Source organism: Ornithodoros turicata, chromosome 4, assembly GCF_037126465.1.
Source record: "Ornithodoros turicata isolate Travis chromosome 4, ASM3712646v1, whole genome shotgun sequence".
Lineage (NCBI taxonomy): Eukaryota > Metazoa > Arthropoda > Arachnida > Ixodida > Argasidae > Ornithodoros > Ornithodoros turicata.
In genome coordinates, this window is record NC_088204.1 from 66,402,667 (window position 1) to 66,428,475 (window position 25,809).

At 46.6% G+C, this 25,809-nt stretch overlaps 1 protein-coding gene across 3 annotated transcripts; it reads right to left on the minus strand.

Annotated features, from left to right (window-relative positions):
- Window positions 1–1,131: 1,131 nt before the first annotated feature.
- Window positions 1,132–16,223, minus strand: LOC135391742 (probable endonuclease 4). 3 transcript variants are annotated; one of them, XM_064622164.1, is made up of 7 exons: window positions 16,066–16,223; window positions 14,939–15,451; window positions 4,928–5,224; window positions 4,324–4,419; window positions 4,103–4,234; window positions 3,921–4,025; window positions 1,132–2,082 (listed from the first exon to the last, which is right to left on the minus strand). In XM_064622164.1, the coding sequence occupies exons 2-7, from the start codon at window positions 15,447–15,449 to the stop codon at window positions 1,907–1,909; spliced, it is 1,317 nt and encodes a 438-aa protein (XP_064478234.1). In that variant the 5' UTR covers window positions 15,450–15,451; window positions 16,066–16,223; the 3' UTR covers window positions 1,132–1,906. The 3 variants fall into 3 exon arrangements, with proteins under 3 accessions (XP_064478234.1, XP_064478233.1, XP_064478232.1); XM_064622163.1 differs by having other exon boundaries at window positions 14,939–15,454; XM_064622162.1 differs by having other exon boundaries at window positions 14,939–15,461.
- Window positions 16,224–25,809: the final 9,586 nt, after the last annotated feature.

Here is a 25,809-nt window from a genome sequence, read left to right on the forward strand (position 1 = left end):
CTAATATACTATAGAGCGGGGGCCTCAAACACACGGCACGGAAGCTGCTCTGTGGCCCGAGAGCCGTTGACCACTGAAGAGAAGGAAAGCTGCCCTCTAAAAAAAATTTAATAAAGAATTAGGAATAAAAGTAAGCGTCAGCACATTTTGCTGTGTTATTTGAATTCCGTCTTTCATATTTTCAGTACCCGATTTGTAAATGCAGCCTTTTTTAATGCGTTAGTATTAGAACCCCCAAGTTGGAAAATCGTGACTGTCTGTTGGATGTGTGAAGCCTCAGAGAAAAGCTCTCTCCTCCCTTCCTCCTCCCATAACCGCGTGCTGCGCATGCGCACCTGTAGAGGGAAGACCCATCTCTCTCCGGCAGCGCGGCGAAGAGGCAACTCGCCGGGGAGGAAGAAGGCTTGCGCCGCGGTTGTGCTGGTGGTAGTTATTAACAGTTGCGAGTTAGGGGCGTATAGAGCAGCATAGTTGTAGTGGGTGGGTGGTGGGTCGGCTGGAAACGAAAAAATAAATAAATAATAACACACACACATTGAGATAATACGCCTAATACACACGCATTTCCGCCGCATTAATTTGACTTTTTTCACAATGGCCGATGCGCATGCGTATGACCTTGAGGCACCGGAGAGGATTATCGCCCTCTTCACTAGATGGCGCACTATGGGGACGACAGAAGTGGGGACCAGTGCGCACGGATGGCGCGAGCTTGTCTGCCCCACTCAGGACCGGTTTTGGTCCTTTGTGCTACCCACGGGGATATGTTTTGACGCGCGCCGAGCATGGTTCGTTGGAGTCGCTAGGATACGACGCTTATGTGAAAAAGAAGGTCGCGTCCCTTTCAGGGACCATCGTAATCCCCTAGGGACCGTGACTTTCGAGCGCGACCTTGTTCGCCCCCTAGCTTTCAGCGTAGTTCAACTCTACCAAATTGGTGGCGCTGTCGAACACTATGACGTCATTTGTTTACAAACAGGGAGAGGTCCATTGTTTTCCTATAAACAACAAAATTAAATCCCTGTACCAACAAATGATCCAGTTTCATTTTGTGCCAGTAGAACTGTGCTTGTGACACAAAGTATACAGGCTTTGCAGTTTGCATTCTATTCAAACAAAGACCAAGCAGGCTCTTGTGAGAGGATCAATCTTTATTTTGCTTCGAGTGGCAAGGATTACTTTCAAAACCCCTAACGATGGAACAGCTGAAACAAATACAAACCACACTTCTTTTTTATGTCTGGGAGTGCTGTCCACATGATCCCATCAACGTACCTTTGCCAACGTCACCTAACTCAGACTCCAGGAGATCAGGGCAAGTTAACAGCAGTGCCACACTATGTGGCATGCATGTCAAGGTAGGTCAGATGTGGTAGAAAGCTCTGCATACTAAAGAAAGTTTCCATTACCTTTCCTTCAAAATATGCTGAGCTCTTGTGAGGCTTCATAAGATCAAAGAAAGCCTCAAAGTATCACAAAATTGATCATGCACACAGTTTATGTATATTATATTACATTTATCAATTACAATTTCTGTAATCACGTGAGATCGATCGAAGCCCTGAGATGAGTATAAAACAAGGTAGCTGCTAACCTTCAACTAAACACTACGTCATGTGCACAGGCACCCAACACAATTCCTTCCGTCTTCAACGCAACATATCACCGCAAAGGAAACGTTACGACGATGGCAAAAATAAAACCTGATAAGCATTAACATCTATACCCATATAGATAACAAAGGTCACATCACTGCAAAGTCAAATTGTGATGCAATATGTTCTCTAAGTTGAGTTTGTGTCATTAACTGTGGGTTCATGCACATTGTCACGTTAAAAGTTGATCACTCTGGTGACAAACTATGCCAACGTTCGGTGAACAAAGCTTGCAGCAGTAAGCACTGGTGCTAAGAATACAAGCTGTAGAGGAGGACGATTTCCTTGGCGTAATCCATCTCTGGAGTCTCCAGGATCATGGGGAGGTGGTCCAGCCTTGGGTCGTTCATGATTCGACGAAACCCCTCCAGTCCAATAGAACCTTTTCCGATGTTCTCGTGACGGTCGAGGTGTGATCCTAACTTGCCTGCAGGAAAAAGAACATAAGCTGTCTTTGCCATTTAGATGATGAACCATAAGTGAACACTACTGAAGAATAGTGCGCTGCATGGGCTCGGACTTACCCGAGCCCAGCCCAGCTCGTGGGCCGGGCCGGGTAAAGCTTTCTTTCTGCGGGCCTGGGCTGGGCTTGACCATTATGGACCCGGGCCAGGCCTAGGTCGGACTCGAGCCCGTGTTACCCCTCTCTTAGTTAGCCACGGTCAAATTTTACAGCCTGACACAATGGGCCGGGCCGGGTAGCCTATGAAGAGCTCGGGCCGAGTTTGGGCCGAGAAACTTAGAATTTTTCGGGCCAGGGCCAAGTATGCAGGTGTCAGGCCGGGCTCGGGGAGGTAAATCAAAGGGAGGTCGGGCCCTTTCACCTTTCAATGCCAATCTCCGGGCACTTCTTACTTCTTTTCTCTCTCTTCACAACTGTTACGGGCAGATCTAAATGGCAGTGGTGGCCACTAACTACTTCTACAGTAGTTTAACTATTACTACTAACTACTTCGCGATAGAGTAGTTTAACTAGTAGTTCAACTACTTTTCAGGGGAGGTAGTTAAAACTACTTCTTTAACTACTGCAATGTATTTTAACTACATCTCTAAGTACTTAACGTTGTCCATCAACACCAATCCCATTCTATAGTGCTCTTGGACACCTAAATATGAATCGCAAGCAGTAACAAAAGTGAAGATTTAGTACACATGCACAGCACGATTGCTCTGCACCTCCATTCTCATCAAACAAGCAGCTCAAGGTAAAAGTCGGAAGCACAATCGTGCCGTAAAACTTGCGGCAAAATCGGAAGTAGTTGGCGCCTGCAGTAACCTAACTACTGTAGTTAACTACTTGGAATAGTAGTTTAGCTAGTAGTTGCACACTACATTTCTGCAAGTAGTTGATAACTACTTTTTAACTACAATCAGGTCGTTTAATTAGTAGTTTAACTACTGGCCATCACTGCTAAATGGCTATAAACATTGGTGGGCCCTACAAAGCCATCGCTTCAAAAAACAAAGTTTACAAGTGTGTGTAACCAAAAAACCAAGCCCCCTCTACTTACAGCACACATCACACGGAACACTTTTAAATATGGTCTCGAGTTACAAGTACTTGCAAGAAATCGTGTTTAACAACCTCAGGTATAACCTTTATGTTAACTGTGTAGGGAATAGTGCCACATACAATCTTGGTAGGTTAGAGTGGGAGAAACAGGCACAGGATGTATTGTATAGACAGGCAGAACAAAATCAGTGGTATGCAAACCACTTCTTTTTCTGGGGCATACACATGATATGAAACATTGCAAAAACTAAGGCCAGGCGAACGCATGCCTCACGTTTCAGCATCGACAGATACGGCACAAGTAATGGACGTGTGTGTGGTGCCTGTGGCCTTGAAGGCTCCATTGAACATTAGCTGTGTACTCCACAGATGGTGTTTTATGCAGCTGATACAAGCAGAACCCCTCTCTCCGAGTATGATGCACCCTCATTAGACAGGACATTGCGACGGCCTGGCTGGCACGGACTGGTTTTCACGGTTGAGTACTGCACACGTTATTTTGGCACTTGTTGGCAGTGGCAGCATCACAATCTACTGATAATTGTTGAGTAGCCAGCATGGGTGCTGTACGCACAAGTTGATGACTGATTTGTTTACTACTCAGCTGCTCATTCATTAATTGTGACTGCATAAAGATGTTTGCCTGTGCTATCCCATGTTTCTTTTCCTTCTCGTCTGTCACAAAATTATGGTACACATGTTCGATGTTGCTTGGCCACAGTACTCTGACATGAATCAACAGACAGACAGACCTTTTGAGTCATTTAAATGCAAGGCTTTCAGGTACGGCAGTCCAATGATTGTGTCAAAGTCCGACATCATTTCTTCGAAGCCCTCTTCTTTCGACAGGTCGTAGCCTGGCACGGAATCAACATTTGTATTACACATTATCCAACACAAAACAAGGTGCCTAAAAATATGCATGCACACAAACCTGCCGCAAATGCGTGGCACGTGTCCAAGCAAACTCCGATACGAGACTTGTCTTTGACTCTGTCAATGATGGCCTTCAGCTCTCGGAAGTCACCACCGACGGTGTGGCCCTGCCTGCACATGTTCTCCACGACTGGGATTTTTTGTAACGTTTCATTGTAATGCAAGCATTCCCCAAACTATGAGAGGTGTCATATACACATGGAAAATGGTTGTACAAACCTGCAATTACATATGAGGTTTCCTTGTGGGCAAGGTTGATGCTCTCAGCGATGCGGTCGATGCACTCTTCTACTGAGATGGCACCGCATGTTGAGCCTGTAGCATAGAAAAGCTAAGGTAGTTAGTAGCTATGGAAGGCCGCAGAAGAAGAAAGCTGCAGTAGTGGCAACTGCTAAACAACGTCTGGCAGACCTTATGCCCATATTCGAGAAGTTCGGCACACTTCAAGGGGGCATGCAGTAAGGCCTAGAGTGGTTCCCAACTATGATATTGTTCAGTTTAAAGTACTTGTGTAATTGGTGACTCGATTGGTTGGGTTCTCAGCAAGTAGGAGCAAGAAGCTTGGTTACAGAACAAATAATTTGAAGGAAAAAAAAAGACAATGAAGAAAAGTGACAATTCGTGCTTCCTTTGTGTCCTTCTCCACTGTATGTGCTAATATAATCACAATGTATAATTAATGTACTGATATCCCTGTAGCTAGTACTGCATGTACCCAAACTGCTAATGGTAAAGACAGGATTAGAAGGGCATGTCGGTTGTACTGAAAAACATGTTGCTTCTAACATCTAACGTGCCGAACATCGCTGCTTCTAAAACGCACCAGGATGGAAGTTATAATAGACGAGGCCAAGCATCTCGCATCTCTTGAGCTCATCCACCAGAGTTGCCCGACTTTTCTGCAACACTTCTGGGTCAGAGGAGCCGCAGTTGAGCAAGTAAGAACCGTGTGGCAAGATCTGGTGCGGAGCAAAGTTGTACTCGTGGCAGGCATCACGAAATCGATTTGCAGTCTCCTGAGTGAGAGGTTTGCAGGCCCACTGGCGCTGTGAGCGAAGAAACAGGCCAAATGATTGGGCTCCAAGCTCAACTGCACGTGTCACTGCATGTTCTAGACCACCTGGAAGTAGACAAAGAGAAATGCATTCCCCGATTATACTGTATTTCTGTATTTACAGAAAAAGGATGCATTGTATCAGCACCCCGTCCCTTGCATTGACTGACCTAGAAAAGGATTTTCTAAACATGGAGTGTGGGGTTGACCTTGGGGACCCACGTGGGCCACACTAAGGGAAGGAAATTTTGTGTAGCTAGTGCGCCACCTATCATTCTTGTGATTGTTTAAATATGCCTGTGCAAATGAAATTCCTATCAGTGAGAGTCTGCAGATACGTTTGTCTCCTTGTTTTAACACCCCTTCGTCCTGTCTGAGTGCTGCAGTGTAGCGACATGAAATAAGTGAGAGCCAATGTGTTTCCTTATGAGTGTACATGACCTTCAGACAGTGCCTCCTCACGAGGTGATATTAGAAATGCCAATGTTAACAGAAAAAAAGAGAAGAGATCATTCAGCATTCAAAGTGACCAGGACATAGCATGATTTGCTGGTAATGGAGTCAGGAATGAAAACCTACAGATGTTAGCTCCTACATCCAGATGCTCTATGTGCACAAATGCTCAGGAGGAGTATCTTCTATCACATGAAGCTCAACAGGATGCATTATGTTCTCTGCCTCTTCTCATGTCAGGCATGTAGGCACTTGGAAATGTCTACAACTTCCACCTTGTGTGGAAAGGCACGGCCAAAAAGAATGATGAGTAAAGGTTGAAGCATGAGGCCTTGTAGGCCATGTGAAACGTAAGGTGTGATGTGGTACGTTGAGAGAGTATTGAGGACGCTGTCATCCTCCCAGTTAACGACAGGGTCCTATGATGGTTGCCTAGTGCTCTAGTAAGCATTTCGTTTCGTGCTGAATCCTGCACAACATACTAACACTAATGTGGACGACATGTCGCAGGCCGTTGACGTAAGCCGTAGGTAATGTCCCAATGGATTTGTTGATGTTTCCCGGGGTTAGCTGGATATGCCAGGATTCCAAGAAGGGTCTCCTTGTCAGATTAGTCTCTAGATCAATGATATAGGCGTTCGCAAAGGCCAGATCCTCAATGTTCGGCCAGGGCGCTCCGTTCTACATCGGATTTACGTACGCCGTTCTTGCGTTGTTGAAGTCTCTCCTGAAAGTTCTTTGTTTCGCCAATGTAAGCGGCGTTGCACATAGAGCAAGAGATTTTGTACACAGCCCCTTGGGCTTTTGTTCTGGGAAGTCCGTCCTTCAGGCGTGGGATGCGGTGGCCAATAGTAGATACGGGTTTGTGGGCGACGTGAATTCCTTCTTTCCTCAGTACACGTGCCAAGGCTTCACTAATTCCCTTTACGCAGACTTGTACGTAACGTGTAACGGGTAATTGCGTTACAAGTAATCAATTACATTTTTGAGTAATTTGTAACATAATCGATTACTTTTCTCATCAAGTAATTTTTGGGTAATTCAATTACAATTTCAGTAATCAATTACCATGTGATCGATTACTTTGAGACCAAAGTATGCACGTTGCTGGGGAAGACAAAACTAACTGCACTCCGCAAATTCCAAGACAGCCGTCTTAGCTGCAGGAGTTTCTCCCCAACAATTTCTTACCCGAGGTCAATTGCCACAATGCTCCGCACGGCTGTATCATGAACCTGATGAATCATTTCTGGGAGCCCAGGTTGGGACGCTTTTGTCTTCTCTCACTATGCGAGATGCACAGAACACAGAACTCTCTACCCCGATAACCTATTGCGGCTCTTGTGCATTCATGAGCTCCTATAAGTCTTCTGCGGAATACTGTCGATGTCTCAACGATGTCGACGATTTGCAGTGACTTACTGCCGTGGACTCAGCTACCTGGCATGTTCAGAGCGGTGGAGGGAAAGGAGAGATAAACATATTGTTCAATTGCCCGCTGTGCCTCCCTCAAGAAAAAAACCTGTCAGCTTTGGACTTTAACTCATGCAACTTCTCGGTGCCTTGCAGCCTGCAGTATACGCTCAGACACTGCTGTTTGTACTTTTCCTCTCAGATATAGAAAGTAATTGGCAAAGTAACGTGTTACTTTTCTAGACGTTACATCATTACTTTTTCCGGTGAGTAATTTGTAACGGTAAAAAATCACTTTTTTGTACAGGGTAAAGGTAACTGTAATCAATTACCTTTTTTCAGTAACGTGTACAAGTCTGCCTTTACGTAGGGGACGACAGAGTTGTCCGTCCGAGGCGGGCGGTGACGGATGTCACAATACTGGCGGCGGGCGACCCTGCGTATGAAGCTCTTCGTATAGCCATTCTTTTGCAAGTCTTTCCGTATTGCTGCTTCCTCCTGTCTGCCTCGGATCAACAAACTTTGCGCGCTCTTGACAGAAGCGATGATACGACAGACGTCTTATGGCTCATCGGGTGGTGGGAATAAAATTGTAGGTACTGTCCGCTGTGCGTCGGCTTTCGGTACACAGTGAACTTGAGGTGCGTTCCTTGTCTCTTCACAAGGATATCGAGGAATGGTAAAGTGCTGTCTTTCTCGTACTCGAGGGTGAACTGTATCAATGGCTCGATGCCGTTGAAGTAAGTGCGACAAGAACCTATCAACGTCCATTTTCTTTAAGATGGCGAAGCAGTCGTGCACGTATCGTAGAAATACCTTTGGTCTTATGTCCGATGACTGTAAAGCTCTTTCTTCTATGGACTCCATTGTGAGGTTTGCAGCTGTTACGGATATCGAGGCACCCGTGGCTGTACCGGAGGTCTGCTTCTGAAAGTTTTCTTTGAATGTAAAGTACGTGGCGCAAAGACAAAACTTAAGGAGGTGGCACAGTTCGTCGATGTTGAGGTTAGCCCTTGTGTTGAAATTGGTTTCTTTTTGGAGGGCGGCTCTTGTGGCAGCCACAGCATGTGGTACGGGCACGTTTGTAAAGAGCGACACCACATCAAAAGAAACCAAACACTCCTCGGAGCTGACAGATATGGATGAGACGCGTTCCACGAAATCACTGGAATTGCGTACAAAGGTTTTCGTCCTGCCAGTTAGGGGGGACAAGACCTTGTGCACGTAGTTGGCCAGTGCTCAGAGCGCTGAAGCGCTCTGAGAGCAATGGGTCGGAGGGGTATGCCGGGTTTGTGGATTTTGGGTAGACCATAGAAAGTGGGTGCGCTACTGTTCCTGCAGATCAGTTGAAGGTAGAGGGCTCGAGCACTCTGCAGGAGAACGAGAAGTGCTGGCCTGTCTTTGGGCCTGTGAGCTGTGGCATGTCTACTTATGAGGCAGGCGGTTTACGCTCATGACTGACCACCAGGCACTCGTGGCTCTGCTGTCAACACGAGGGTCAGGGCAGCGACCTTTGCATATTCTCCGATGGACGGCAAGACTCCTGAACTACAACTTCACCGTGGAATATCAGAAAGGGAGCGAAAAACGTCATTGCCGACGCATTATCAAGAGCGCCACCGTCCACTAATGAAGAGACTGAATTCGACGAGGAAGTAGTCTCCTGGGTAACGACGTGTCTGAACGAGGAAGATCTATAGCAAGCGTTACAAAAAGATGCAATTCTGCAGAAGGTCATGGAATACGTCACAACGTCACGGCCTCCAAAACGACGCGTGGCAGAAGAAATGGTTCCCTTCTATTAAATTCAGGAAGATTTATCTATCGTCGATGGCATGTTGTTCCGGGGAGAGAAATTGGTGGTGCCCAGGATACTAACTGAAATAATCATATCTCAGGCACACAAGTCTCACCCGGGAATCGTCAGAACCAAGCAGCGCATAAGAGATGCCTATTGGTGGAGAGGCATCGACCGTGAAGTTGAGGGCTATGCGAAAAAGTGCGGAATCTGACAGGTGGCAGACAAGTCCGCGAAGCAGTCACCTACACCGTTGCGGCCGGTACCATTTCCCAAGAAACTTTGGCTGAAGCTTGCCATCGATATTGTTGGTCCGTTTCAGAGAGCTCCTCAAGGATCAAGATTCGCCATTTCTTTGATGGATTACTACAGTCGCTGGCCGAAGGTTGTGTTCATCGGCACCGTGACGTCACAGGCCATCATCACCTTCCTCAGACAGGTATTTAGCCGGGAGGGTCTTTTTTTTTATTGCGTGTTAGCGCCGCGAAGCAACTGTGGCTATGAGCGGCGTATAGACGTGGACAGACAGAGAGAGGACAGCAGGAAGGAGTGGGGGACAGGGGGATTACTATGCATCCTGGGCCGACTTCAAGGGGAACTGTGCCGACATTCGTCTGGAAAGTCTTCAGGAAAACCCAGGGAAAACCTCAGACAGCACAGCCGGTGGTAGGATCCGAACCCACCACCTCCCAGTCTACAGCACAACCTTGGTTACCACCAACGAGCGGACTCCTTAGCCCACTCGGCCACCGGGAGGGTCTACCCGAGGAACTGGTGCCGACCCACGGACCACAGTTTACTTCCTTCATTTTCAAGCAGTTCCTAAAGGACCGTGGCATCAAGCAGTCCTTTTCGTCTGCATACTACCCACAGGCTAACGGCCTGATAGAAAGGTTCAACCGGACCCTGAAAGATCAAGTGCAGCTGGCCATGCCAAATATCTTCGCAAACGAGTGGAAGCTCGTCAGCGTTATACGAAACGTTACACAGATGAGCGCCGAAATGCAAAGACTCCAATTTTTTAGCCTGGCGATTTTGTCAGAATCAAGCTCAAGGACAGGGGCAAAGCCATGCCCAGGTACTCTAAACCCCTCAAGGTTCGAAAGAAGTGCGGAACCAACTCATTTCTGCTAGGAGACAAGCGAGTGTGGAACGCATCAAAACTGGTCTTCCATCCTCATCACGTGCCTGCGAGTCCAGGGGATCCGGTACCTCGACCTTGACTCTGACGCCCAAGGTTCCGCTAAGCAAGCGGATACAAGTGCCTTGGTGGGATACAACAGTGACCCACATGCTTGGAACCAAGCTACAGCCTGTAGATTTATCACCGCAGTTGTGTTCCACGTTCACCGAGGCATGGGTAACCATAGTCTGGCAATAGCTATGTCTGGCAAAGATTGCAGATGCTGTGACTGACAAAGATGAAGGATACACAAAAGCAAGGAGCTACAAGACAAGGTGATGATGCAGCTAAACTAGAGCCCTGCATGGGCCGACTTTTCCAGGCCGACCTGGCCCGGGCGCATCGAAAAGTGGCCCGGCCCGATGACTCAGCCCGTAGATCCCAGCCCAGTATTTCCAGCCGTGACGAATGCGTTTCTAGCGCTTATCAAACATATTTATAAGTAAATTGATAAGAGCAGACACTGCCACCAACATACAAGAACTGTGGGTTTAACACCACAATAGCACGAGACTAAATTCAGTCCAGAACGCACGTGGGCATGCACATTATCGTTGCACTACCAATTTTTTGTGGAAGAATAGGGTGTTGTCGACAAACTCCTTCTCCCAATCCCTGCCCCTCTCACCAAGCTATATGAACGTGATTGTGGGTTATGTGAGGAGTCAGGAGGAATGTGAAGTCGCTTTAAGAAGGTTCTAGAGGGTTGTATCATATGCGTAATGCAGTGTCCTTTACTTGTTTTTGCAAATATATGCACAGGAATGACACAGGCGCGTGATGATATCAACTAATAGTCCTCCAGTGCGTGTAATTAGCTGCGTGACCTTGTCAAGCCTGACTCTCGGAAACTTATTTGTCGACCCGGGCCCGGCCCGCCGTGCTGGCATCTTTTGTCGGCCCGGGCCTGGGGCAGGCCCGGTCTGCGGTGATGGCACACAGTCAATAATCAACTCGGCCCTGCCTGCGGGCCGGGCCCGTGGCCTGTGCAGGGCTCTAAGCTAAACACTTGAGATGGAGCTTCTAAAAGAACTGTGGAACCATAAAAAAGTCACCCATTACTTCTACTGGGACTAATGCCCAGACTATGGAGAAAAGCAGCGAAAGGCAACTGTGGCAAGTGCTCTCTCATCTTAGTTTGTTGCTGATGCATTTCCAAAAGCCATAATTCTGAGCAATGTAAATTGCATGTGCACTATTCCTCTTATACAAAAAGATGCATCAGACCAGCAAATTCTTGAAGTCTGATCTAAATGACAAAACAAATGCTGAAGTTGCAGGTGTCCACTGGTAAGGTAGCCAAAATGTACAGACTTCATATAATTGGAGCTGGGCAGCATTCTGCTGGGCTCAGCAGGAACAGTCTTTGTTCGAAATATCAACGTCTCCCAACCCTAAGCTTCTGCCTAAAATCTGCGATCATCGGATCCCTCCATTTTCCACTTTTACATATCTTCATATGATCTCCTTTTACGATAGGCAAAACATGTTGCTTCAATTTGTAGGAGTTTGTGGGTTACAATCCAAGTGGATTCTGGTTGTAAGGTTCGCAACATCGACACTGGACGCTCGAAAGCACGAAGTGCGAGAGTTCGAGGAAAACCTCATTAGCCCCGGCACTAAATCAGGGAGAAGGACGCCTGGACCTTGCACTGCTCAACGTTAGAGGGCGGGGTTAAGAGGTGACACTCCTGTCAAAGATTTTAAAACAATCCAATTGTGAGTTGCAACACTTTGAACCCGGGCAGTCCGATTGGTGGTCCTGGGTTAAGGTTGTGGTCCAGGTTGTCACCCTTTTAAGGAGGTGTCGGAGCCCGAAGAGAGGGAGAGAAAAACTTGCCAAAGGTCTGGGACCCATGTGAATTTTACCTCCAGCCCGGAGAGTTTTGTAGCAGTATGTTGTAAATTGGTGTTGTACAGAAGTGTAAATAAACCTAGTCGTTGTTGAGCCCCTTGTCCGTCAGACATCTTCATGGAAATCAGTTCCCGATCATCGGACGTCACAGCGAACCGACCTTCCAGCTAGAGAAGCAAGTGGAGGAAGAAATTTTACTCTGGTGCTGCGATAGCGCTGTGGCACGGTCCCTAAATTCCGGTATGCTTGTGATAGGGCTGCCGAACGTTAGTCCACAAACCAGTTGGCCTCAACTAGCTCAGCTCTTTCTGGCTTTAGGATAGGAAAAGGGCATCAACCTTAGAAACCCCACAATACGAATTGCCTTGCCTCTTATCTTGTGTATCCTATTTTTTGTGTGCCTCTATGGGTATTGTCCACTGGTGGCAATATTCTCCTATACTAAATGACAACTCATGTATTGGTAGTATATTACTCGTGTATGATCGGCAAGGTGTTAGCCATGGGAACAACGCATATGATGAGTCCCTCCAGTCGATGTCCCTCTTCTTTTATGGTTAGAGCATCAGCTAAAGCATAACAAAATTGGCTGGTGTTGTCTCTAACAATTCATGGGATATTCTAGAAAAGTGGAAATTGAAGAGGCTGAACAAACAATTAAGATAAACACAACACTTAAACCTCACCAGCGCCCAAGCAATGATCTGAAAGATGGCAGTTGATGAAAAATCAGTGAGTGCTGGTGGCTGAACTCTCTTCGTCAACTGCTATCTTTCAGAGCCCAGGATCCCTGCTACTGGGTTAGGTTACATGGGTGTTCTGCCATCTATCATTGATGTTATATCATTGCAGAAGAAGCATGCAAGCAGAAGCATTGCTAGCAAGCATGTGTACGGACCAGCTTGAAGCCCAGGAGACCTCAGGTGTCAGTAACAGTAAAGAATCAACAACACTCACATATGGTCCCAAACTTCAAAATGTTCCTGGCAGGATGAAAGGGTTATTGTTATGTCCTCACCTCCTCGGAGTCGACACTCACTCCTTTCAAAATAATCACATGACGGCCCCCTCAAGACATCTCGGACAGTCTTCTGCTAAACCCTTGGAACTCCGGAACCCTCGATCATAAGAACCGTCATGCTTCACCACTCTTTCCACAAGAAGTGAGGAACCTATTCGGCATCCTATTATGCTTGCCATCGTGGAAGAGCCTGTGAAGCGTTGTCTCTGTGTATCTCGCTCGCCGGTTTTTGCCAGCACCAAAATGTCTGCCGTTCTGCAGCATCATACGGTTCTACAAGGGGCGTTCAAGTCAAACTGGGACTTTTCATTTTTCGCAAAAGTAAAATGAACTTACAGGCGAGAAATTAGTTTTATTTTTCAACGTAATCTCCAGCTGCACTGCACTTGTCCCAGCGTTTCACGAGGGCTTGGATGCCAGCAACGTAGAAATCCTTACCGGCGCGTAGCAGCCATGATCGGACCGCATTCTTGACATCGTCGTCGCAGCTGAAGTGGCGGCCCCCAAGGAACGCCTTCAGTGGACCGAAGAGATGGAAATCGCTGGGGACGAGGTCTGGACTGTAAGGGGGATGTGGCAGCAACTCCCAGCCAAGTTCCTGTAAGGTGCGTGTCGTGTGATGCACGGTATGAGGGCGTGCATTGTCTTGTAGGAGGACTCCTTTGGTGATGAGGGCCGGCTTTACGAAACTGGAGGTGTCCATGAATGATAGTCTTCAACGTTTCCACAGAAAGGTCCGTCTTTCGAGCCAGTTCGAGACATGTTATCCGTCGGTCCTTGAGGATCAGGCGCTCCACAAGTTGGATGTTCTCAGGAACTCTGACGCTGGGTGTGAGCCGCCTCGGCCGGGATCGTCCTGCACTGATGTACAGCCGTCTCGGAACCATTTGCACCACTCAAACGCTTTGCTGCGGCTAAGTGTATCGTGGCATACTGAGCCTGAAGTCTTCTGTGAATTTCAGATGACTTTACGCCTTCATTGACGAGAAACTTCGTGACAATTCCCTGTTCGATGTGCGCGCTCACCTCGTTGTCGGCCATCTTGTCCAGCACGTGTCTTCTGTTTTGCACAAACTTTCGACCACTACATGGTGAATGCGGAGGCCTGTCGCGTGTGAAAATGATGAAAAAGAAGTAGCGCGAGCCATTTGCACACTCAGGAGACAGAAAGTCCCGGTTTGACTTGAACGCCCCTCGTATAAGGTGATGTGTAACCCTTAAGCACTTTACGGCCACAACTGCACGGGCCAACTTTCTAGACCAATCATGACCAACTTTGTAGTTCTCAAGGACAACATGAGTTGTTGGGAACTGGTCCTGGAGCAAAAACTTCAGAAATTGGTCGCAGCCTGACAAATCACCCAGGCATTGGTATGTGACCTATGTCATCACTCGTGATGTCCCTTCCTTCCTTCTTCATGACCTTACCTTTTGGAGGTTCTCAATGGATGCAAGTGCAGACTTTTGTGTTGGTATGTGAGAACTCTGAGACAGCAGTGGCTCAAAGTTTGTCATAAGACGTTGGCTGGAGTTAGTCCAGAAAAGTGGTCGTGCAAATGCGGCCTAAGGATGACTGTTTCGTGGTACGTATATACTTAGGACATACTTTGAGGTATAGACATGTGCAGTCTTCGGAAAACATCTGAGGGGAAGCATATTTGTCTCCAAACAATCCTCTTCTGGTTATGCGCACCTAACCTGGCACAACATATTCACATTCACATAAAGTTGCAATATCATAAGGAGGGCTCTCTACTGGACACAACAACACAAGTTGCTGCACACGTTTGCAAGTTAAGAATGCCAAATGCCGAGGATATATTGCCCTAGTTCATGGTATTGAACAATGGACAAGGCCATCCACCCTACCAAGCAACAACACCACAACCTGAGGTCGCTTGCACTAATGTTGAGATTCCTCAGTGCTCTGCACACGACCAGAACTGAAGATCTTAGCGTGTGCCAGAAGCACTACTGAAGCTGCTGAGGATTTCATGCATGCATTCCAACTCCCATGCACGCAGACCCTGGACCCACACGAAGGATATCACACTTACCACTTACTGAAACGTGGGCACCGACAAACTTGCACTGTCCTGGTTTTCTGCTACCTTTTACTTTTGCTGTTCTTGCGTTATTTGAAGCCATTTTTTTTGGAGGAGTCTCCTCGTTGTCCTTCTCTGCCGACGGCAGCCGTTCTCGTTTGACCTTTGAAATCTCTCTTTTGACCTTTGCCGCAGGCTTCTTGGGAGATGGAACATTTTTCTCCTTCTTGATTTGTACTGTAGTGACGGATCCATTTTTAGTGTGGGAATCTTCCAGAGCAGGCTCCTTCTTGATGGCTACCCTCGAAGACTGTCGTGGCCTTCCAGTGGCAGATGATACCTGTGGTGGTGTCGATGGTGCTTTTTTTGATCGTGATGAGTTTTGCGAAGACGGCTTTTTCGTAGGAGGGGCCCGCTTCCCAGGAGGTGTGGATGTGTTGTTTGCTTTTCCTTTATTTTGTGCTTTGTTCTTAACAGCCTGTTTCTTAGTGGCTGTGGTTGATGGGGCCTTTCTTGGAGCCATTCCTGCTATGTCCTCAATAAAAAAAAAAAGAAGAAAAGAACATAGTCAGGATGTTGAAGCACTTCTCTACGAGATAGTCTTGTGGGAATTGTACAAAGTTCTCTATGCAGCTTTTGAGGTTTTTGCAATTTATTCCTCGCGTTTACGTGCTAAACGTGCGAATTGCAAGGAATTGGCAGTACCCACGGTTAGGAAAACCCTCAATAGCAGGAAGAAAAGAAGCGGGCACGTGGGTACCTCTGCACATAAAAGCAGAGGTAGGTATGTGGTATTGTACCATATCTACCGCGTCACTTCTTTGAGAGTGCGGGGGGGGGGGCGTGTACTGTGAGAGAAAATACTCATTTTCCTCATCTAATCCTCTATCTTCAGCGCTGGAACAGGACAATAACGTGGACCTCGGTGCAAAGAGCTCGGCAGTACAATGCCTCCAGTTTCCCTTTGGAGAACCAGGCAACAGGATGTACAAGACCGCCTCACGCGCAGGTTCACTTCTCGCTATGTCAAAGCCGCAACGTACTTTTCACTGCCCTCCCCCTAAATTATGTGTAGCGCTGTATTTCACACTCTCCACTCCCGGTCGCATTATCAGCAGCTGCGGTGGAAACGCTCTTACCACTTGTCAATATTTTGAGCTCGCTTCTCGAAATCGATGAAATCCTTCCATCTGACGCCAATCAATACCACAGCTCAAACCAGTCTGACCTCACACATGTGAACACCGGGTTCGCACCCCCGATTAAACACACATCAACGCGCATGAAAGAAACGAAACAACACCTTAGTTGTGGCAAACACCGTCAGGTGTCCCTACACGTCATCCGCCATTCGCACACGAGACACTTTGGCTCAGACCGTGCTGCCATCTATGCAAAAGAGAAACAAGACGCGCGCGCGCGAAAAATTTCTGCGTGAGCTGGATAAAAAGAAAAGGAAACGAAGCTACTGCTCGCTCTATTTCCTAATCTCTATTTTCGTGTTCGCCAATCATTTATGTGGAACTTTCCTTCAAGACTGATCATTATATACAAGGGGCGAAGCCCGTTTATCCCTGTTGATGTTGCGAAGATTATGTCGGAGGTTTTTCGTCTGCTCGCAATAACCGTGCGCGTGCGGTCATTGGCTCTGAAACAAAGAGGTAGCACGATGATGTGTCTTGGCACGGAACTGAGAAAACGTGAATAGGATCGAGCTCAAGAACCTGAGTGCGTACCTGCGAAGCGTTTGACTAGAATGTTTTTCGACCACAAGATTCCACGATGGATTATCAGTTACGGTAAAGATGCATGACAGTGCACAGTGTCTGTGATTTTGAAGTAACGAAAAGAAAAGAAATAGCGGGCGGCATAATCCTCTATCAGACGACATTTCTCATGTGTGTCAGCTTCCGGCTATACTTGACCATTCCATGGAATGACGCGTGACACGGTTAAAGGGTCAGTGAAGTGCAAAAATCTGTAATCGCGCAATGAACGATACCGTTACCTTGACAGCAATACCACGGTCCCTTGATAGCAAGGGACCGTGGCAATACAAAGGGAATGGCTTTATTCCTTGATATAAAAGGGGCGGTCGCATCTGGAAACTCATCTATGCAGCCGTTTGACATAGGTAGAATTCGATATTTGAAACAAAACGAATTTTAAAGATCAGCGCTGGTTCCGCGGCCGCAGCAGCTCCGGAGGCGGGACATCACTCCCTAATCGGAGGAGTGAGAGCGCGGTGCTCAGAGGAGGAAAGGCGCCGTCCGGACCTTTTTGAGTCGCCTGCCGGGCCGCGGCATTCCTGTTTTCAAGGCCGCGCTTTCATTGGTTCCTAGGGAGTGACGCTTTCTGGTTTTTCCAGAGAGGGAATAGACGATATGAAAAACCCAGCGCCCTCTTGTAGTGCGCACAGAAACCTTCGTAATTCCGCCATATTTAAGGCACCCGACCCGAGCCATACACACGACTCACGTTCAGCTGTTCTATCGCCTGTCGTGTGCTTGCTTGTGTACAGCACACATGTGCTGTTCCACAATGTTATTCACACGGTGAGACGAAGAGGAGAATGCAAGCGAAGTAAGAGTGCTACTGTATTCTTTATTGCATTAAAAGCATTGGAGCGCGGTCATTTCGACTTTGGGAGAGATAATTAAATTAACCTAGTGCAACACCAACGCTGCTCTTTTGTCCCATCCAATGAAATATTTAGACAGGTTAGCAGAGTCCATTTAAGAACTATTTAGTGCGCAACAGAAACATTTGGTACAACATAAAAGCTTGGTTCGATTGCGGCAAGTATCGATGGTCAATTACCCTAAAACCATATACAGTTTATCGACAGTATCGATGTCCTATCGATTGTTTTGCATCACTACTACGCGTTCCTTTGGTAGTTGGTACGCGTTCCTCTTCTTCTTGAATGTGAAGACTGATGGCACCGCAAATTCATAGAGAATCCGTTTGGCACAAAATCAGTCTCTTTGACATGCTGTGAACACATCCTTGCTGTGTCAGCATTGAAATTATCTTTTCCCTTTGCGGCTAGCAGTAATTTCTGTCTCAGTCATGTATTCCGTCGAACAACAGTCAAACCAGAGGCGGAGAGTTTTCATTTTCCCGGGGGGGGGGGGGGATGTGTTTATTAAGAAAAAAAAAAAGAAAGGAAAAGTAAGCCAGATGGATGTCGGCTTGTTATTCAAAAAAAAGTGAAAGGGGAAGACAAAAAAGGCAAAGTAAAAAGAAAGCAGAAAGAAGGAAAGAAAAGGAAAAGAAAAATGAAGAACACAAAACTAAAGCTGAAGAATCACACACTCTGGCGGGATCCTATGATGTATGCAGAACTGGTATAGAAATAAGAGGAAGGAAGAAGAGAGAGAAAAGAAAAAGAAAAAACAGAGAGAACGTAAACAGTGAGCATGTGCACAACTGAAGGCATTACGCCTTTGAAAACTGAGTGCAAAAGGAACAAAATGCATTGAATCCTCGGTGTTTGACCCGAAATGCGCGCAATATAATGAATATGGTCAATGAAATCGAGCTGCAGGAGTTGAACCCGCTCCGACGGATATGCGTTCCGAAGATCCTGCCGTTACACCCGACAGGCAGCTGCTGGTACCTTTTCGACTGCTTCGTTTCATTGATCTGATTGCTTTGGGCGAAATTCAGGCAATGTGTTGTGTCATCCCCTGTGTTTCTTCGCCTCACCTTCTACTGTGATAATGATGGTGTGCAGATACATATTTTACAAATTGCAAGATGCATTTTTGGGGTTGGTGCTCTTCGCTCTTTTGACCCGGGCGCGCCGAGCCCCAAAGGTTGGTGTCAATGTCTTAGCGGGACTTCCCGGGGGAGGCGGCGCCCCCCTAGTTCATGTTCCGGGAGCAAAAAGGGTTAAGAGTGGTGAGCCTTGAGTAAAGAATTGTTACCCTTAAAAGGAAACCGCAATTTACTCTTTTCCTCTTCTCTCCTTCTCAACAGGCGCGGGTGCTTCCCATTGGTCTTTGGTCTTTGGCCATTGGTCATCTGGCCACGATTTGCCCAACAGTTAAAATTTAAACATTTCCTTAGCATATGTCAGCCATTTTCGAAGTCGGTCTTCCAGTCTCGGAGGCCTGAGCCGTTTGTCAGTGTCACCACCGGGTGGACGACGAACTTCAGTTCAACCGACGTCAGAGTACGGTGGACTAGCAGGACTATACAGCAGGTTACACAGTCATAGCAGATCAAGGAGGCCATAAGCAAAAGTTTATTATGAAATCGTAAAAGTGGTCTACCATTTATTTTTACTTTCAACAACAAGAATTTCAACCTCTTGACAGCTGACTGGCTTCTTCTTTGTTTGATAACAACAACAACGGTAATAATGATGATGATGATAACAATAATAATAACGCTTTATTGACGGAGTGTTAACGCAGCTGACCACCCAAGTTATGTTCTGCGTCGTCCAGCTATACTATAGGCACGCTGCCAGCTGCTGCAGCATGCATTCAGCTGACACTTGTAGATGCAGGCCTTCCAGCATGAAGCAACTTTGCGACTGGCTTCTACGTCGGTTCGTCGTGTTAGTCGATGACCTTGTGTGCTGCGGCTGTACTAGTTCAATCTTCGCAGCAGAAGGCATAACGTCTTCTTTCTGACGGAAAAGGATGGAAGACAATCTTACCAGTGGTTTATTCAGAATCGCAAGCACGGGCCCAGACAGAACACTATGTCCTGTGGACGTTCGAAATAGATCCCAACGTCCATGTCCTGAAATAGATATTAGATGGACATCTCTTGGGAGCTACATGAATGGACGTCCCTAACATCCCTAACCGTACATCCGCAGGATGTACCGTGACGGCCGTTTGAAGAATTGTCCGAATAGGGTCCCAGGCGGGATATTGCAGGGAACATTATCAGATGAGAGAGATAAACACGTCATGGTGTGTCGCGTCGTGAGTTCTACTTTCGCTGAACCAGCTAAATGCCTCAAATCAAAAGCAGTAAGAAACACAGACGTTATCGTTAAAGTGAGTTAATACGCCAAGCAGTTCTTCAGTCCCGCGTTATCGGTATACGCAATCGCATTAAACTTAAACACCTCACCCTTTAGTTTGACTCGCAGCCAAACAGGACTCTCGAATTTCTGAAAGCTCGCGAGACAAGCAATATACAGTATCTGTTCTCGCTTTGGAAAGGCATGGCACTGCCTTTCTAAGTTCATGGTTCTAAGAGCTTCTTTGCTTTTTAAAACTTCATGCTCATTGTCCACAGCAGAAATACTGGAAAGAAACAAAGAGGAGCAACTGAGAAAGAAAGATGCAGTGGCCGAAGCTGAAACAAAATGGCAGAAAAAAACACCTAGTAGGAATCTGTCCACTTACGCAGCAGCTCAATAAACAGTATCAATAATAATGAGAAAATGCAGGGCCCTGAGCACGTACGCAAGCAAGTCCGTGTAACGTCCCGGCCTCTCCGTGTAACCTCCTGTGAGGACAAACGACGGATATTTGTGGGAAGTCCAAACCGTGGCCACTCGGAGATGTGGGGGACGTCTGTCGGAAAAATGTCTGTCTCCCAGTTTTTCATGTTTTCACCTCCGTTTCACGTCCATGTTTTCACCTCCGTTTGGATAAGTGGGAAGTGTGTGCCTCCTACTCCCCGTATTCTTGTCTTCTGAAGAGTGTCCCCTTTAGGCGAATTCAGGGAGGGCTATTGTCTCCCATACACGCCGACACGACCTTGTAGATCATGACGACCATGTCATAAGTACCCTTTCCCAGCGCCGCATTTGGATGCTAGCGGTGGCGCTACTTATCGGCTCGGTTTCTGCTTCTTCAATTTCTGCAATACTTTGTACTTTAGCTTACCTTAGTATTTTTGTACAAGCAGTCGATGTACCACGAGAGATGCTTCTTTCTAAAGTTGATTATCATAATCATTCTACGCGTTTACATAGGAGTTGTTGCTGTCGTCTGCTGCGGTAGTCGTACATCCGCTTCTGCGCGTTAAAAATTCAAATTTCCATTGTCCAGTCCTATCAGGTCTCACGGGTCGATGAGTAGCGCCCCTAGCGGATCGTGCGGACGGGCTCCTCATAGGGGTTGCCGATTATGACATGGTCGTTATAATCTAGTAGATCGTGGACGCCGGCCCTGCCACTGCTGCATAAGAGTCATTCACATGTGAAAAAAAAAAAAAAAAAGAAAAGAAAAAAAAGCTTGCCATTACTAATCAAGTGCCTAATGAAGTGAAAACAACAAACGAAGCGTAAGTGAAGTGAAGCACATTTTTTACGCTTACCGCTAATGGCGTAGTAGCGTTTCCGAATGCCACCACACAGTCTTATCTTTAAGGAAACGACGATTTTCATTTTCTTTTTTGAGAAAATAAAAAGTAACCCGTTCGTCCCGCTCCATCAGTAAGTGATGTCTCCTCCCTGAATTAATTTGTGTTGCGCAACATTACAATATCCCCGATGCGGGTCAAGCTTTCTTCCTCCACGTGGAAGCAGACGACGTAATCAGAAAGCACCATCTGCGCCACCAAATGTCGTCTGCTTGACCAGCCGGAGACGGACGTTACTCAACCGATCATGCCACTAGACTTAGCGGGCGGATCATTTTGGCTACGGCTGCTTGCTCTGGTTGCTGCTTCTTCAAGGACAACACGCGCAGTCAGACGTGGATGATTTTGCCCAGGCTTCACCCATGCAAATTAGTTTTTTGCTTGTTTGTGTGTGTGTGTGTGTGTGTCTGAATTTCATTTTTCTCCAACATGTCTCTCGGTTCGCGTATCATGGTCTGTTTGTTCAAATCAGCAACTGTCGTCTGCTAAGAAGGACAGAAAGTCGTTCTCGTCATGGTCTCCTACATTTCTTACGAATTCACTGTCGCATGGGCATGCACACGCATTCATGGTTTCAAGAAGTGTTTGTGCTTGAAGTAAAGAAATGTGGGTGGCAATTTTTCTGACTGAAGTTTCTAAAACGTGATATGGCTGCATGCAGCGCAGATCTGCTTACGGACTTCGGGGGTGTCCACTACATGGACTGACGCATTGACAGATTTAGATTATACAGTTCTGTCGGATGGTTTCGTAATGAAACAGACTGAACTCGAATTTACTTTTCATTTCACTTGAATACCGCGAAACAACTGAGGCCACCTGCTGTTGTACATGAGTGGTCTGGATATTATGCAGGAAAACTAGAAGAAAAAAACATGGGCAATACTCTGGGTGATCTCCTAGTTCGCTGAACAACGTACGTATCTGGAGCTCCATGTTTCATACCAGTCTTTCAAGCTCGCACGATAACAGTGTGCAAGATTAGTTCATTCACCTGTCACATCGGCGCAATTGATCGTGATCGCGTACTCCAGCCAACCTCCTTCCAGTGTAATCTGTTAATCCAGCGTGTTCGAGAGTAAACGTTATACTGTATGTGTAACTTTGACGCGTATACATATTTGACGTGATTGACGAGCTGGACTTTGGTAGGCATGTTCGCACTATAGCAGACGACAGTAGCCGATGTTCAGACCATAGCAGACGACACTAGCAGATGTTCAGATACTGACAGGCCTCCATGTATTACACGCCCTGAAAGCTTCACGATGCTCCCATAGAAAACTTGTGGCTAACTTCGTCTAATTAAAAAAGGCATCATTTCCTTGGGGTTGAGGGCAGGGCAACACAAGAAGACAGACAAACACACAAATACACCAGCCAGCGTGCTTGATCGTACTTTGTTCATCTTGGTTTACATCGTCCCAGAAATAAATACAGATACAAATATACAGAAAAAAAATCAGAAAAGGCGATTTTATTGGATGGCGATAAGTATAAAGATGTGATAATATGCCCGAGAGTAAATAGCTGCTTATAGTACGCGTTTTAAAGAATTCAGTTCAAGCAATAACTGAAACAATGCGAATGTTCATATGTGCATTAATGTGTGTTACGTGCAACAATGCACATGTGCACACATAATAGAAAAAGCGTGATGATGACTGCTGGCGTCGCCTGCTATGATCATCTGCTAGCGTTCACCCAAATTATTTCAAATTTGCATTCTGCCTCAAATTTCAACAGATTTAACGTTTACTAGTGCGAGCGGTACAGACAACGCTTGAGACCACGTTGAGGAGAAGCTGCAGTCCTCGATTGCCAGAGGGGGGAAGGGAAGGGGGGGGGGCACTGTTTGGGTCGTGTGGAGAGCGCCAATGTGGCGGGTAAGCGAACTTGGTGTGGCACAGCTGTTTCTTGGGAGCTGTCAGGCCTGGTGTAATACTTCAGATCATAGCAGACGACACTCGCCGTTGTCATTACACCTCGCCGCTCATGTATGAATATAAAAATAGTCGATTCCAGTTAGTGCTAGAACGGAATTCTTCAAAACGCGTGTCCCAAACTTCCACATTAATGCGCTAAATACAAGTTTACTTGTTTAACGTCCTCCGGAATAGTCGCGCCATACAGAAACAGGAGCAGAAGTTATTTTAGGCGGCGCGTCTCCGTCGTTCCAAAAGCATGGTTCGAATTGCTTCATCCCCCCGTTTTCACTCCCGTTACAATAACCCGTTTACGCTGTTTTCAAGAGCACGCGTAGATCGTGACGCTAAAACTGCGATATCTACATTCTCAAAAGGGGCTTCGGAAAGATCATGCTTGAAAGACAATGGTATAGAGAATGTAGAGGAAAAAACTTCAGACCGAATGAAAACATCATTTATTTATAGGTCATATATTTTTTTCTTGATATGCTCTGTCTGGCCGGTGTAGGTCTAGTGTGGGAAGACACAAACAAGTGAAAAAAGAAAAAGGATAGAAAGAACAGAAGAAGAATAGGCGATGAACCCCACATTCTTGAAACGGGGCTTTCCCACATAGCACGCTGAAAGCCAACCATTGCACGGGATGATACCGTTATCGCTTCTGACTTGTGAAAAGCGCGAGGGTACGCCTTTTTTGTGACACTTACGCAGTTATGATAATTCTCACAAAAAGGCGTACACCCCTCGTTTTCAACAAATAAGGTAAAAGAATGATGTCATCCGCTACGGCGGTTGACAACGCTCTTAAACATGAACTTCACCGCATAGCACGCCCCTAGCTAACCTAGCCGACATCGTTCTTTCCGCTGATTTGCTGAAAATGGGCCGCGTACGCCATTTTTGTGACGTTAAGCAGTTCATAATTGCCACAAAAATGGCGTACACCCCCCGTTTTCATCACATCAGGCGCGAGAACGTTGTCATTCGCGATGATGGTTGGCTAGGAGTGTGCTATGCGGTGAAGTTCCCTTAGAAGTCGGCCCAGGACGCACATTCCCCAGGGCGTCAGTCGTGCCGTTGCCACCACCACCAGCACCGTTTTAAGGTGGTGGTGATGGTGAAAGGCTCGCCGTTGTCGGCCTCACAGAGGTTTTCGTACACCACCACCACACTCTTAAAAATGAACTTCACCGCATAGCACGCTCCTAGCCAACCATCATCTCCAATGATATCGTTATCTGCCCTGATTTGTTGAAAACGAGAGGTGTACGCCCTTTGTGTGACACTTATGCTGTTCATAATTGTCACAAAAAAAAAAAAGTCGTACGCCTCCTGTTCTCAACAAATCAGGGCAGATAATGATATCATTGGAGATGATGGTTGGCTAGGAGCATGCTATGCGGTGAAGTTCATTTTTAAGAGTGTAGAGGTCTATTTCACAAGCTTTCTCTTCGGATGCGAAGCGATGATGTGATATGAGAAGCTGAAATAATGACGGTCGACGTTTTCAAGTATAGCTTTTCTGACTTTTCCACGCATTCTGCCCTGTGGCTGCAAAGATGTCTCTCGTATGAAACGTCTGTTTATTAAATGTTCAAATTCAAATTCAAATTCAAATTCAATACGCGTAAGTATTAAATGTTGTTTTCTATTGTGTCAAGCATTGTGCAGTGTGAAGAGGGCCATTGGTGTATTTAGTATACGTTCATTTCAACTCTAATTTAATTTACTGGACACATTCATCGGGTGGACCCTACTTGTTTCGATTCGTTGTTTTCTTTCGTGGTTTTTGTTCTTCCTTATTTTAAATTGCTTCTTGGTCATTCTGAGGTTGGTTTTTCTATTTTTTTTTCTAATCACGAGTAGTCGAGTTGCCTGATCCCGACTCTGTCGGATCTCACATCTCATTATTTTTTGTATCTCAATCAATCTCAATCAATCTGTTGTGTCAAGCCGGTGCTGAAACTTTATTTCGAAAGTTCAGTAGCACACTGGTCACTGTTACGAGTAGTGAGAAGTCCCGTGACCAAGTGAACTCTGAGTCATAGTCACAGCACTCTCAGATCGGGGAAAAAGGCCCTTCCCGGAATACACGAACCCTGTTCTTTAGGCTGCGAGGAGGATGTGCTTTCATTACATTACAATTTAAGATCGGCTCTCTGCATCGTATAAATCTTATGCAATGGATAACGCAAAACTGCAGACGCATACCGTCAGCAAACCGAAACTATCGAACACATCCTTATTTATGTATTGTCGTGCATGCGCTGAGGTGTGGGGGAAAAACGTTGGACACTGCAGGAGTGTATACGGTAGATGGTGTCCTGCATCCCACGAGGGGGCTCTTTCACTGAAATATACTCCAAAACTCGCAGCACTTTTTTTTTAAGCTCCGTGTCAGCGCCGCGAAGTAACTGTGGCTATGAGAGGCATACAGACGTGGACAGATGGAGAGAGGACAACAGGAAGGAGTGGGGGACAGAGGGGTTAGTATGCGTCCTGGGCCGACTTCAGGGGGAACTGTGCCGACATTAGTCTGGAAAGTGTCCGGAAAACCCAGGGAAAACCTCAGACGGCACAGCCGGTGACAGGATCCGAACCCGTGTCACCTCCCAG

Coding starts and splice junctions, on each gene's coding strand:
- LOC135391742 (XM_064622164.1), bottom strand. CDS start 15,449: ATGGCTCCAAGAAAGGCCCCATCAACCACAGCCACTAAGAAACAGGCT. Junction 5,225..14,938: donor TGCCCACGTTTCAGTAAGTG/GTAAGTGTGATA, acceptor GTCTACTTCCAG/GTGGTCTAGAACATGCAGTG. Junction 4,420..4,927: donor CTATTATAACTTCCATCCTG/GTGCGTTTTAGA, acceptor TCTATGCTACAG/GCTCAACATGCGGTGCCATC.